This window comes from Thunnus thynnus, chromosome 1 (genome assembly GCF_963924715.1).
Source record: "Thunnus thynnus chromosome 1, fThuThy2.1, whole genome shotgun sequence".
In the NCBI taxonomy this organism is placed as follows: Eukaryota; Metazoa; Chordata; class Actinopteri; order Scombriformes; family Scombridae; genus Thunnus; species Thunnus thynnus.
The window spans coordinates 28,274,728-28,287,671 of record NC_089517.1 but is presented as its reverse complement, the minus strand read 5'-3'; the positions used below and the strand labels follow the sequence as shown (position 1 = coordinate 28,287,671).

Here is a 12,944-nt window from a genome sequence, read left to right as displayed (position 1 = left end):
CTATTTGTCTTCATTAATGATAGGGAGAGAGCAGACTAATCCTCGTTGCTGCAGCCCTTTTTTTCCACAGCTGTCCCTATCACTGCCTGCATGCTCACCTCTTCACAACTCTTGGTCTGGTGTTATTATTCACTGTTGGGCTATCTCCTGACAGGTATGCAATGGAATGTAAATTCCCTACCTTGTTAGGGTGTTGGGAGTCTGTGTACTTGCAGTTTGGTTAATCACTCATCCTCACTGTATCCCCCCCCCCTTTCTAGAACGAACACACACGCACGTACACACTTGCCACAACCTCTTGCCTGCCTCCCTTCTGGCTGCTGATTGGGTGATGGATGAGGCAGGGAGGTAAAGAGTGAGGAAGATGCATTAGAATTTGACCATACGAAGAAACCTGCGTATGAGAGCGAGAGAAACTGTGTTTGCATGTCCATCAGCGTAAACCCTAATGCTTTGACTATGCATATGGCACACTGACTCAGACACCCAGACATGGACACGCCGCCATTGGAAATCTGAGTCTCCTCACAGCAGGAATGGAATTGAGAGCCATGTTACTTAATCTCCTTGCCCTCTTTTACCTGCTAGTAACTCCTTTAACTTGGCTCCTGGCCAGTGGGGTACCATGCATTTAACACGGGACATGCTGTCGCTTGCTCCCTCAGGTCTGAGGGAGCTTTATGGTTTTTTAATGAATCTTCATGGGCTTAACGACCCAGAAATCTGAGGCTCAAGTCTAATGTCCTAAAATAAATAATTGATTCGGTTACAGTCCTGCGCCGAGGTTGAGGCCAGCTGTTTTGTGGGTGCCATGGTCCTGTTTCTCCGTGCTTGGCTGATCCGGTTTCCTCAACACTGCCTGTCACTCCACAGCTCTGTTTCGTCCTCCCGGCCTCTGCTGCAGCACCCTGCCGATAATCTTCCCGACAGCCCTCTTTCATGAGCCTCAAACATGTCCTGCCGTCTTTCACCAAGCACTGCCACGGGTCTTATCTTCACTCACACACATTGGCCACACACAACAAGCACTGTAAACGTCCCTCACAAACTATGGAAGCAGCGCTCCGCTCCCCCAGCAGCCCCCCTGGAAGCTCCTGCTGGCTGGCCGTCACTAACCCATCTCTCCCTTCTCTCTCTTGATAGAAGAGCAAGGAAAAGGCTTTGCTGTCATCTCATCTTCCCTCACCTGTTTTCTGTGCCACTTTCATTTTTAATACAAACACGTGGTCTTTCAAAACAGATCTGTGCTTTGAAAGAGAGCTGGACCGTATAATGTGACGGATACAGTATGCAGAGAATTATGAGGTGGCATTTCAGTTCCCCTGGAGCATTACACAGTTGTTATCTGTAATGATTTGGATGCCAATGGAACAAACACATCTTCAGAAGAGGCTGGTATTGTGTTCTGGGCTCTTTTGCTCATAATGTGTGGCATAAACATCACAATCTTCCAGCTTGTTTTGAATATGCATGCAATTAGCAAACCAAATTAAGCAGAACTAAATTAAATGGCGTTGGTGGAAACAAGCATAGCTGGTGATTTATGGTGCAGCACTGTTTACAGTGATGAAGTGCCACAGGCTAATGAAAAGCCCAGGTAAACAAATACCTGGCTTTTAAAATAGATCTGCTCCTGGGAGAACAAAGGGAAGGTAAACAGAGATTTTTTAAAAAGGGGAGCCGTTGTCCATTGTTAAAGCACTCTCTGGTTCTTTCGATGAACTGTGCTGTCAACATGGCTGTGAAACAAATAAGTAATCAGCTGCAGTGTTTACAACACTCGAGCTTACTGAATACACCAACGGACTGGTGCTATGGCAGTGTCCAGTTCAGGTGACATCCTGCCAGCATCCCACATACCCAAAGCTAGGAGCACATGCAAGTGACACATGAAGCTGTTCTATCATTTTCTCGTAGGCTTTTCATTCCCACATTGAAGTCCTAATATGGGCACTTTTGTGCATTTAACTTGATTGAAAGAAGCTTTGTCGTTTGAGAATCGTTAATAGCTTCTATTCCTGTGTCAACAGGAGGTGTTGTGTACTCACATGGATCCAGGATTATGCAAATGAGAGGTGACATATTGATCTGGAATGCAATCACACTAGATGACAAAGACTTTGCCATCTTTGTACATATTCCTTCAAATATAGTCCTCAGTCATTCGTCTCTGGATGATTTCTGCGTCTTTTCATTCAAGAAAGTAATATACCAACACTGCAGCCAAAAATTAAAATAATCAGATTCTCCAAAAAATGTTAGATAATTATATGTTATATTTGGACCTTTCTATGTAGTGCTATATAAGCAACGTTCAAAGTGCTTTACAATGTGCAGACCAATACACATGACTAAGACATCATACTGAGTTTGATTTACATTTTCTACTTGATATTCACCTCCAGTCTCTAAAACACTCAACCCACTACTACAATATATTGATAATCAGTCGAAATCTCCATCAGCAAGTGTAGCAGTAAAGAGTTTTATTTAGCACTGTGTGTGCATGTTTCACAGAGGGCAATGTGATGAGGGCGGATATATGAAAATGTCTGTGGCAGTGTGATGAGCCTTCAGGGTTTATGTGTAAATCAGTTCTAGTGTGTATGCAAGTGTGTGTAGGCAATTGCTGTTGTCACCTTAGTCCTGAATTTCATCAAATTTGTCATTGAAGAATGCTTCAAGGTGTAAAGATACACTCATCAATACAGCAGCATGGCATCTAGAGTCAATGACTATTCAAGAGGACCTTGGGACTGATGGTATTTTTTGAATATGCTACAAGGTTAGGGAGATTCCAGTTGCATAGAATTAAAAAAAAAAAAAAAAAAAAAAAAAAAAAATCCACCTGACCGTTGAATTAGTTTACCTTAATTTCCACAGTGCTAAAGGCTGTTATTCAGCTGTGAAACCAAGCGAATCTGAGCCACACTCGTGTCCTCGTCCTCACAGTGAGGCTGCAGAGTGCAGGCAGGCTTCTGCTCCCCAAACAATTACACGCTAATCTGCAATGTGAAATGAGTATTAGGCTTTTGATCTCATAGGAAGAGTCCCCTACTTCACCCCAAAGTAGAGGAAGTTATATTATCTTCCAGAGTTTCTGACCTTCTGTGTCCGTCCCTCCCTCGCAGCTCTACCACCCTACACCTCTCCCATCAGGATAGACAGAAACCAGCTCCTCCTTCCAGCCACCTTTCTCCAGATTAGCCCCCTGACACGGCAGGCCCAGCTATTTAATTGCTTGTCGGATTGAATATTCTCCAGTTTCCCCCTTCATCTAGCTTGCAGATATTGCTTCTCATTAGTATGTCCTGTACCACCCCACTGCAATTCCTTGCAGGGTGGAAGACAGACAAGTCCATAACATTATGCTCATCCTCCCACTGAAAACCAGCCTGGATGCCAGCCAATACAAGACTGTGACACACTAATGGTTATGAATACAACCATGTTCTTTTAATCTGAGACAGCCGAAGTAGCACTTTGGCAAGTCTCTTTAGATGAAGGATGTTATTCTGAATAAATATGTGACTCTTAACTTGACAAAATAACTGCTGTCAATCATTAAAGTAAATCTCAATGTTAAATATAGATTTATTAACTGTGTTAAGTCATTAACTCAAAGTTATTAATACTCTAATTAAAGTACAATAAACATTAAATGTCATTATAACCAATAGGAATAATGAGCAAAAATAGTAAAGTAAGACTTTTCAAGGAAGTCTTCAACAACTTATCGCTGTGTGTGTGCCCCTGTATTTGGTATCCACTGGCTGATTTACATCTGCTTATCTGTTGCTATGAGCCTGTCCTCCCAATAAAAATGACACTATAGGTCGTAATGTCAGTCGCCAAAAATTACCTATAGTTACGTTTGAGTGACAGTTCCATCCAGAAGCCATAGTAATTATGATCCGGAGAAGTTCAGATGACGTCTATATAAGGTGAAAAATTTCCATATCCAGAGTTGGCGAGTTGGGTGGCCGGTTAGATCCTAACTTGCAAAAAGGAGACCTAATGGACTTAGCTGCAGAAGACCACTGTTCACTTCCAGTTTCCAACCATGAGTGTCACGTTTTCTAACTGCGAGTCCGGACGGTTTAAAAACCATAACTATGATTGTTGTGGTGTTTACTGTTGCCATGATGACAAAGGTTGCCGAACTTTAAGGAAGTAGTAACTTTAACCTACGCCACTTTTCAGGTGATCATTTTACCCCTATATATGATCTTTTCCTAACCCTAACGTAGTTTTTGTGCCTAAATCTAAACAGACCTTAACTACAGCATTGTCACACTATAAAACATCATCATTTTTAACAGTGATGTGTAATGGTTTTGGAAAGCACAGACAAATTATGTCATCCTGCTCATTACTGCCGATAGAGGCCCATATTAGAAAAGCAGCCCCTATGGGTTGTTCTGGAGTTCATGGTCAAACGACCTATTTGGTTGTTTAATTTGGAGGACTTGTTGGTTGCTAGTCTCCTTATATTCATGCACTTCTTCCTGAATCAAATAAGGCTGTCATTGCCCTTACATGACTGATGTGACGGATGATGTGCAGTCTAGCTGTCACACTGATGATTTCAGAGCACTTTGACTGACAGAAATGTGAGCTACCACTGGAGGGTTTTTTTATTCCAATGTTATCCCATACTTTCATCTCAATCTGATTCATCAGCATGCATTTGAATTTAATAGAGAAGTTGGGGTTTTGGCCCACTTTGCTAAATTTCATCTGGCCATATTTCCACTTTTCTTGACGTCTAATATCTGCTACTTCTTCATTAAAGAATTTCTAGTTTGACAGGTGAACTTAGAGGAATCTTGGGTCAAATTTAATGGGTAGGCTTGCATAATTTGTTTCTGCTTCTTCCTCTTGGAGCTTACAAGAACCGTCACTGGTTTTGAGGCTTCTTTATTTGTGTTTTAAAGGCAGCAACTGCCACTAGTAGCAACCAGACTGATGAAAGTACACTAAAATCCCTTTCTTTTTCATTAATTTCACCCACTGTAGTAACATCTCCAGCACCATGGACAGTGACATTAAAACCTTGTTGTCTGTTGCCTCGCTGGAAGATCTGTTATGTGAGAGCTGTGTAAAAGTACAAGTGCAGTCATAGAATCATACTTTCTTAACCTCTTCGAGTACAGCAGATGGTTGTTTCTCTGCAGGATCCTCTTGTCTCCCCAGAGAGCAGTGGCTTTCCAAAGTTACTATTGCTGGACTACGTGTCTTTATTATCCTTGGCCTCTAATGCTAGTTTTCTCTTGAAAGACGAAATAACATTCCCCTCTTCATCCCATTTATTAAGTATCCTCAGCTATTTAACAAGTGGCCCTTCCTCAGTGACCGATATGCTTTTGCAAGCACGCTCGATTTACCCTGGTTATACCCCGGCTGGACATGAGGCATACATTATTTAAAGGGCAAAGCCTAGGGAGTGTCCACTGCCAGGATGGATTGCTCTGAGGTTCTTTCCAGTGAAGGATATTGTCTCCATTGCTGTTTATCTTAATACAGAGACCTAGGGTCTTTTTTTCAAAGTCAGTACTAAGAATATCAAAAGAGTGTATGCTGATGATGTATCAGTAAGTATCTGGAGCTGAGCTCAAGGCAGTTCTATACTGTACAGTCTGCACTTAAAAGGCACAATATGTGTTATTGGGGCCTGCCTCTTTAGTAAAGTCAGTGATACAGCGCCTTGTGTATTACTTATTGTGAAAGCAGGGATTCAGAACTTTGCATTGACATGTTTCTAGTGCATCTCTAGATTCCAAGGTGAGACTTAAGTTAGTCAGGCTGGGTGACAGATTGTTGGTGTTGGGCCAATGGAGAGGGGAAGGCCCAAAATTCCCAAATTTTCAGGTAGTAATGTTTCAGTGGCATTTTACTGAATCTGAATCTAGTATTAAATCCACTTATCTAATCTGACACCTCTCAAATCTAATTTTAAGTTCTTTAGCCTAAGGCCCTGAGTATTTTGATCAACCTGGAACTGGATCCAATGTGGAACCAGCTGAACCAGCTTAAAGAAAAACTAACTTTACTTCCTTTTCAGTCCTGCTGTTTTCCTCCCTTTTCTAGTCCACAGCTGCTGCTGATTCTTCAATCACAATAACCAGCTCTCTTCTACAATGCTGGCATCTTCTGCTCTGATCTGTTTTTCACTTAGCCTCCTTTTTTCTTTTTATTCTGTATGTTTTCTGTCATTACTTCCCCTTCACTCCCTTTGTTGTTGTCCATTTATGCCTCTCGTTGCTGTCCTCTCCTTCCCTCCATCTCTCCTCTGGTGACTTGGGCGACATTTGCAGTAGAGATTAAAGTGATCAAGGACCTTCCGTGGCCCCCTCCTGTCGGGCAGCTCAACACCAGCCCTCCCCCAGTGGAGGAGCTGGAGTCTCCCTCCCAGACAGCTCAACCCTCGCCAGGACAGACAACCTGTGACCAGCACCACCAGGGTGGGTGTTGGTGTTCACATTGTCCAGCGTCTCTCCCATCAATCCCCCTGTCCATCCATCTGTCCATCTATTAATCCATTTGTCCATCCCTGTATCCATCCATCCATCCACTTCATTGATTGTGGTTATTTATCTTTCTGATCTCATTAATGAACGGTGTGATTAGTTAAGAGTGTGTGTTCCCACTAATTCAGTAACATTTAAGTGTGATTTGTTGCACATCTGTACTGCTAATTTTCTTGGATAGTGACACCTGAGCAGGACATGCAGTATTCTAAGCAGATGGCCTGAATTTTTATAAGTGAATTTGTAGAAATAAACTAAGCATATAGTATAAGAAGACATTATCTATACACCTGGTTAAAAGGTTAGCTAGTCAGTGCTGACTGACTGAAATAATTTACATCTTTTAGAAGCACTGCAAAATGTGACATTAGGTATTGTGTTAGTAATGACTGTACTTTTCCATCTGTATTACATGTGGCAGAAAATAACTAACTCCTGTGCAGGTTTTAGGGCTGAAGGCTCATTAGTTTTAATTGTGCTGAACTGCCTTCTGCATGCGTAATTGCCATTTGCTGTGACCCCCATTTCCTCTTGTCAACATACTCATAACTGTCCCAGATGTCTCTCTAGCTGTTCTCTACAACTGGCTTACATAAAGTGAAAAATCAAAGTCATTTGAAGCGACTTCACTTCAGGTTTAGACATATTTACCATCTTATTAAACACAATGGACAAGCTATTTTCAAACAGCCATTAGTTGATTTCTGAAGCCCTTCCACAGGCTCTCTGCTGTAATTACCCAGGGAAAAGAAGGACATGTAGCAGAACTAATGCCAGGAATGGGATTTCCCCTGGCAGAGTGGGAAGACTTAGAGTGAGACCATGTAAGAGGACACCGTTGTGTGCTGTGGGCGAGGACAGGGCAAGGACTTGATTTATGTCCATAAATCCATGGGAAAGGTTCTGGTTCCCTCTGTGATGTGAGTGGGTTTAAGATTGGCGTCCAGCTGTAAAGTGATCCTCTCGCTGTCTGAGCCAGTATGGCCCCACTCTACATCTTTGAGGTCAAAGGTCACAGTGGCAGACACAGGGGGGCTGATGCCCTCCACGACCCCTGTGAATACAGTTACAATGCACTCTCTTGACCTCAGCATATAGGCATACCCTCAGTCACACAACAGGACATTAGTCATCCTTGATACACAGGATTGCTTGTCTTACACTCTCTAGATTGACTCAGCCAGGGTACAGAGTTAAAAGGCTGTTGTCTTTTGCTCTAATATAGACCAGCAAAAAACCAGTATCCATTACTGCTCAGGGGAATCTGCTTTATCCGTTCCACCTCATTATCAAAATTTAAATGCGGCTTGACAGTCCAGATATTACATCTACATATAAATGGAGGGCACTTTTGTCATAGTATAATGAGAGCTTTTCCTCTTTGTTTTTTGACATGAATTAATTACCCAGACTTTGAAGAATTTCTCTTACCTTCCTCTCCCTTTAAGCTAAGCACACTAAAAAAAAACAAAGTAATTAAAAGAAATCCAGATTTAATTTTAAATAGATTCACTAGCTGACACTTGGGAGGGTCATTCTTTTGTCTTGGAAAACCCAGTTAGAATTTCATTTTGGGATTTATATAATGAAGAAAGCATATTCCAAGCTGGATTTAGCAGCATGGTTTTAAAAATATATTATTAAATATTAGTAATTTTTTTTTAAGTTACCAGTTCCTGGGGTATCATACCACGCTGAGCACTATTTTCAGCGTGCAGCACATTCTAATGTTATGCAGACCTGTTAATCATTTCACACGTCATAGCTGGAAAACCTAATTTTCACCTCACAATACAGCGGTCGATGGCTCACATCGCCCCTCAGACTAGTCACCCTTTTGGATAGGAGTACCATTAGTAAATGAGAATTAATTAGCTAGCTTAATTAGAGACATTTTCTCAGGAGTGTGTGCAGAAGGGGGCTCGTAGTAGTAAGGTTGTTCAAAGTCTTCAGTGATGTAACTGTTTTTTTGATGTTCCTCCTTCATTGGTGGGAGGTTCCATGGATTTATGTTTTGCAAATTGTGATCCTTACACCCTTGAAAAGTTAAAAATTCCAATATATAGTGTTTCCTTAATACTAATTTTTTTGTGGTGTTAGATGTTCACTGTAAGTGTCTCTTTGTGTGTTTTTATAGTATTATTTCACACTGTATTGTGCTGTGCTTTGCTGCATTACATTGCAACACTTTCTGTTGTGAATTGGGTGCAGTTTGATTATGGAAATGTCATTTTGACCTCTGTGTTTATCTGTGTCCTAGCCAATCAGCTCCCTCTCTCAGACACTCTCCCTCCCCAACCTCCTCTGTGTTTTTTATTTTTTTATTTTTACAGAGCTCTCTAAAGGAAGCTATGTGTTTGAAGGGGGCAGGTCTTTCAGCCATCAGTCACCATCTGACTGACAGTTCAATCTGATACACAGATTCCATTTGCTGTGCTTTACAAGCAACAATACTGATAAGACACACACAGATGCCCCTGCACATTTATGTAGCTGTCTTTGTGTGTGCATGTTCGCTTGGATATACTGTATGTGCACCCTCTCCTCTCTCTAAGCTGCCTCTCAGGGCTTTTGTTCTCCTCTGGGCCAATCCTCTCGTCAATCTCCTGTCGGACATGTCTTGGACTGTGTGCTCCAGAGAATGAAAGTGGAATGAGTTTGGCTCACTCCCATTGATATTCAGCCTTAAAACATAATTCTACAACGGTTAAAGCTAGTGTTGGTGAGATGGCTGGCAGTCGAAGCAGACACGGGTCCATACACAACAAATAATATGAATAAAATACTCTTCTTTCAGATCTATGTGCTCTGCCTCTGGAAAAGTCTCAGCTCTGACAGGAAAGGTTGATGGGGTGAGCTCCACTGAGATTAGCCACTCATCCCTTCCTAGGTGTTGGAGGGGGGAAGAAAGGGTTTAATCAAAGTAAAAAAAAAAGCACTGATTGTGTTGAATCCTGGCAAGAGGAGGAATTAGTGTGGGCACGGGGAGAATGGAGGAAATGTGAAGAGCTGAGGTCAGGCTGATGGTTGAGTGGGCTGTAGATACACTGAGAGATAGCAACATCCATCCTTATGACACACAAGCAGATACCTTTTCCAGCATTATATGTTCACACCAATGGTTGACTGGGAGAAAAACATATAATGTTCAATGTACAATTTATAGCCATTTTGAATATGATCATATAATGTAAATATGTAAAGTATAACAATTTTATTACAGGAACAGACATGATCAGTGACTGATAGCCCAACATTAGGACCATCAAAAACAGCAGAGATAACAGATCAAAGCTGTTACCGCTCTGTCTCTCGAGCATTCTTCCACAGTCCAATTTCCTCTATGTTTTTCTGTCCTTGACATGCAAAAACAGAGAAAAAGACAGAGTTAGAGAGACGGAGAGTGAGAGTGTGTGAGATAGAAAGATCAAAAGAGAAGGTGAGGAGAATAAAGAGAGGAAGGGTTGGACGTACGCAAACAGGAAAGAGGGAAATTGAAAGCGAAGGAGGGAGAGAGAGCAATTGGCTAGATCTTCATGTTGTGATCTGTCAGCGTTGATAGGGATGAGCGGAGCAAACATGCATCTCCCTTGTCCCCTTGGTCAGTTTCCATGGAAACGCTATTTCTCACCCTTACACATACTGTATACTGTATGTTCATCCTACCCACACTGTGTTCCCCAGCTGTCAGCATGTGGTTTAAATGGACTGCACGAAAAAAAGTGGAGAACTAATAATGTCTTTCACGTGGACTTATGTGCAACACAGGAGCATCATTTGACCGCTCAGTCCAAGAGTCAGACCCTGAGGAAGTGGAGCTACAGCTCATACTCTTCCATGGGTCTGAGGTTAGAGCCACAATTTACCCAGCTGTCATGAAGCAGTACAATTTGTCATTTTAAGACTCAGCCATAGCCCTATAACGAAGAGACGTGCAGAGGCCAAGATAACAATGGTAGACGGAGTCATTTGGAATGATCATTTCCATGAGTTTACGTTTAGGGAAACGCATCAGTGAGCTCAAGGCCAGCGAGTTCAACCCGGAGTTGAGAGGAGGTGAAGGGGAGCCCCTGGTGGTGGGAGTTGAAACAGCAGTGCTCTGTCTCACCATTCATACATTGGACTTTGTTGCATTGCAAGATCTCAGGATGCAGCACCAGCACAGGTTTACTGTCTCAGTAGAAGTTGGTGGTATTACTGGTTCATAGAATACATGTAACTCACTTTTAATTGTATTAATCTCTGTTGAAGCCTGTTTGCACTAGAGAGTTAATGATTCTTAACATTTATAATGTTTTGGCAGTGGAGAAAGCCAAACATGTGAAGGAAAACATGCCCATAACCATGTTAATAAAGTAAATGTATACATCTGTTGCAGTTTCTACAGAAGTTTCTGCGTTTCAACGAGCCTGATGAAATTTGTTGACATGGTGTTGTCGAGTGTAGACTAAATTGACTGATCGACACTGTCAGTGTCACTCAGTACAGGAACACTTGGCGAGCTCACAAACCGTAAAGTGTAATGCAATCCTCTAACTGGAATGCAGAGTCTAGACAGATGTAGGCCCATTTCCATCGACATGTTTGTTAAGATCACAGTGCCTGTTTGTCTGTACAGTGCCTTCCATGTTTAGCCCGGGTAATTAAACGCCAGACACAAGACTGGCCATTAATGACAGGGAGCTGCGAAGATAGAGGCAGCCCATTGGCTTTCAGCTCCTTACATTAACTCCATCTATCGAGGGATCAGCTTTGATATGTCGATCTTAAACCTTTAAGCAGCACAACGATCTCTGGCTAAAGCTTGTCATATGTTTGGTGCAGGAATCTGCCCTCCGTTACTGCTCAAGAAGCATGTCAGTGGCTCTAAATAGGTCTTTCCAAAGCCAAGGGTGCTGTGACATCAATTATAGTGATGGATGACGGAGGAAAAATGGCTAAAACACACATGAAAACACACACACAGACAGCCACATCACTACTCCGTCCAACATTTCAGAAGTGGGAATTTGTCCTTGTGCAGATTATCTTCTTTGTTCTCATGTTAGCTTTGGTAACTAACGGTAAATGTTTTTTCTGTGTCTTGATTGGCTGTGAAGCTGCTCAGTGACCTCTGCCAGTCCGTGTTATGAGCACAGGTCACCTCCAGCCCCCGCATACCATCAAACACTTCCCTGTGAGGTTGCCAAGAGAGCTTGTCATGTCCACAGTTGACCGTGAGAGTTTTGAAAAGCCAGTTTAATGTTTAACTTGCAGTACTGGTGCGTGGGATTTGGTTTGCTTGTCTGTGTGCATTTGAATTTTTCTGTGTCTGTGTTCGTATGAAACTGCATATGTGTTTGTGTGTGTTCTTTGCACACACTTACATACTATGGTATATATGGATGTATTTACAGAAGATAATTGTCGTTGTTTCAGTGATCTGGAGGAAGTTTGTGTGTGTGTGTGTTTTCTCTTGTTGGAATGTGTACACAGTGGGGAAGGATTGATTTATGCCTCTCCACTGTGTGTACATGCCCTTCAGTTACACAAAGTGTAACTTTGTGTGTGTGTGTGTGTGTGTGTGTGTAAATGCACAATTAGGATTTCTGTTCTCACACACACACTTCACTGCTCTGTCAGGTTTAGAAGAAACATTTCACAGCAATTTACATCATAATGTTTGCAATTCTCTACTTCCTGTTAAATGCACTAGCCTTTTTTTTAAGTGACCTTACCTGAAGTCTAACTGAAGTGTACATACATGCCTTTGTTGTGTTGTTATCAGAGTTGTGAGTGGTCTTACTGCAAATATAAATTATATCCTTCCAGAATAAAATCTTTCAACTATTGTTTTTTTCCCTTTATATTACAGTCCAGTTTGATGGTGTAGAGAAGTCTCGAATGTCACCCACCAAGGAGGGGAAAACTCGCCCGCTGCAGCGGCACTCCAGTGGCTGTTTGGTAAACACCAAAATGACTTCACTGGACCACTGCAGCTCCTCTCTCGGGGAACGCATTGATCCCACCATGCCCCTGGAAAGCCAGTTGTGAGTCTGATCTTGTGTGTATGTCTGGAATTTTACATGATTTCAAGTACACGGCTTTGTTCTAAAAGGAGATGAAAGGCCCTTTTGTTCGTTTTGTGTTAGTGAGCGGGTTTGACACTTGTTGTTTCATTTCCTTTATACTATTTTCTGCTTGTTCTGACCACTTGTTTTGTTCCTCCTCCATTCTCCTCCCTTTTTCTCATTGTTTACTGTAGCTGGTACCATGGAGCCATCAGCCGAACAGATGCTGAGTCCCTGCTCAGGCTGTGTAAGGAGGCCAGCTACCTGGTGAGAAACAGCGAGACCAGCAAGAATGACTACTCTCTCTCCCTTAAGTAAGAAAAGCAACTCTCTTTTCCTTACAAACAAGTCACAAACAATATGA

At 42.2% G+C, this 12,944-nt stretch overlaps 1 protein-coding gene across 4 annotated transcripts in view; it reads left to right on the top strand.

The window, feature by feature from the left end:
• The window catches only part of zgc:158464 (uncharacterized protein LOC791139 homolog), a 95,098-nt gene that overhangs the window by 73,014 nt on the left and 9,140 nt on the right, over positions 1 to 12,944 (top strand). For 2 of the 4 annotated variants that reach the window (XM_067594235.1, XM_067594226.1), the window contains 3 exons: positions 6,318 to 6,464; positions 12,385 to 12,559; positions 12,775 to 12,894. In XM_067594235.1, the coding sequence (XP_067450336.1) occupies positions 6,318 to 6,464; positions 12,385 to 12,559; positions 12,775 to 12,894 (442 nt within the window). The remainder of the gene's footprint in view (positions 1 to 6,317; positions 6,465 to 12,384; positions 12,560 to 12,774; positions 12,895 to 12,944) is intronic. The other 2 variants (XM_067594252.1, XM_067594244.1) reach the window with 1 other exon arrangement.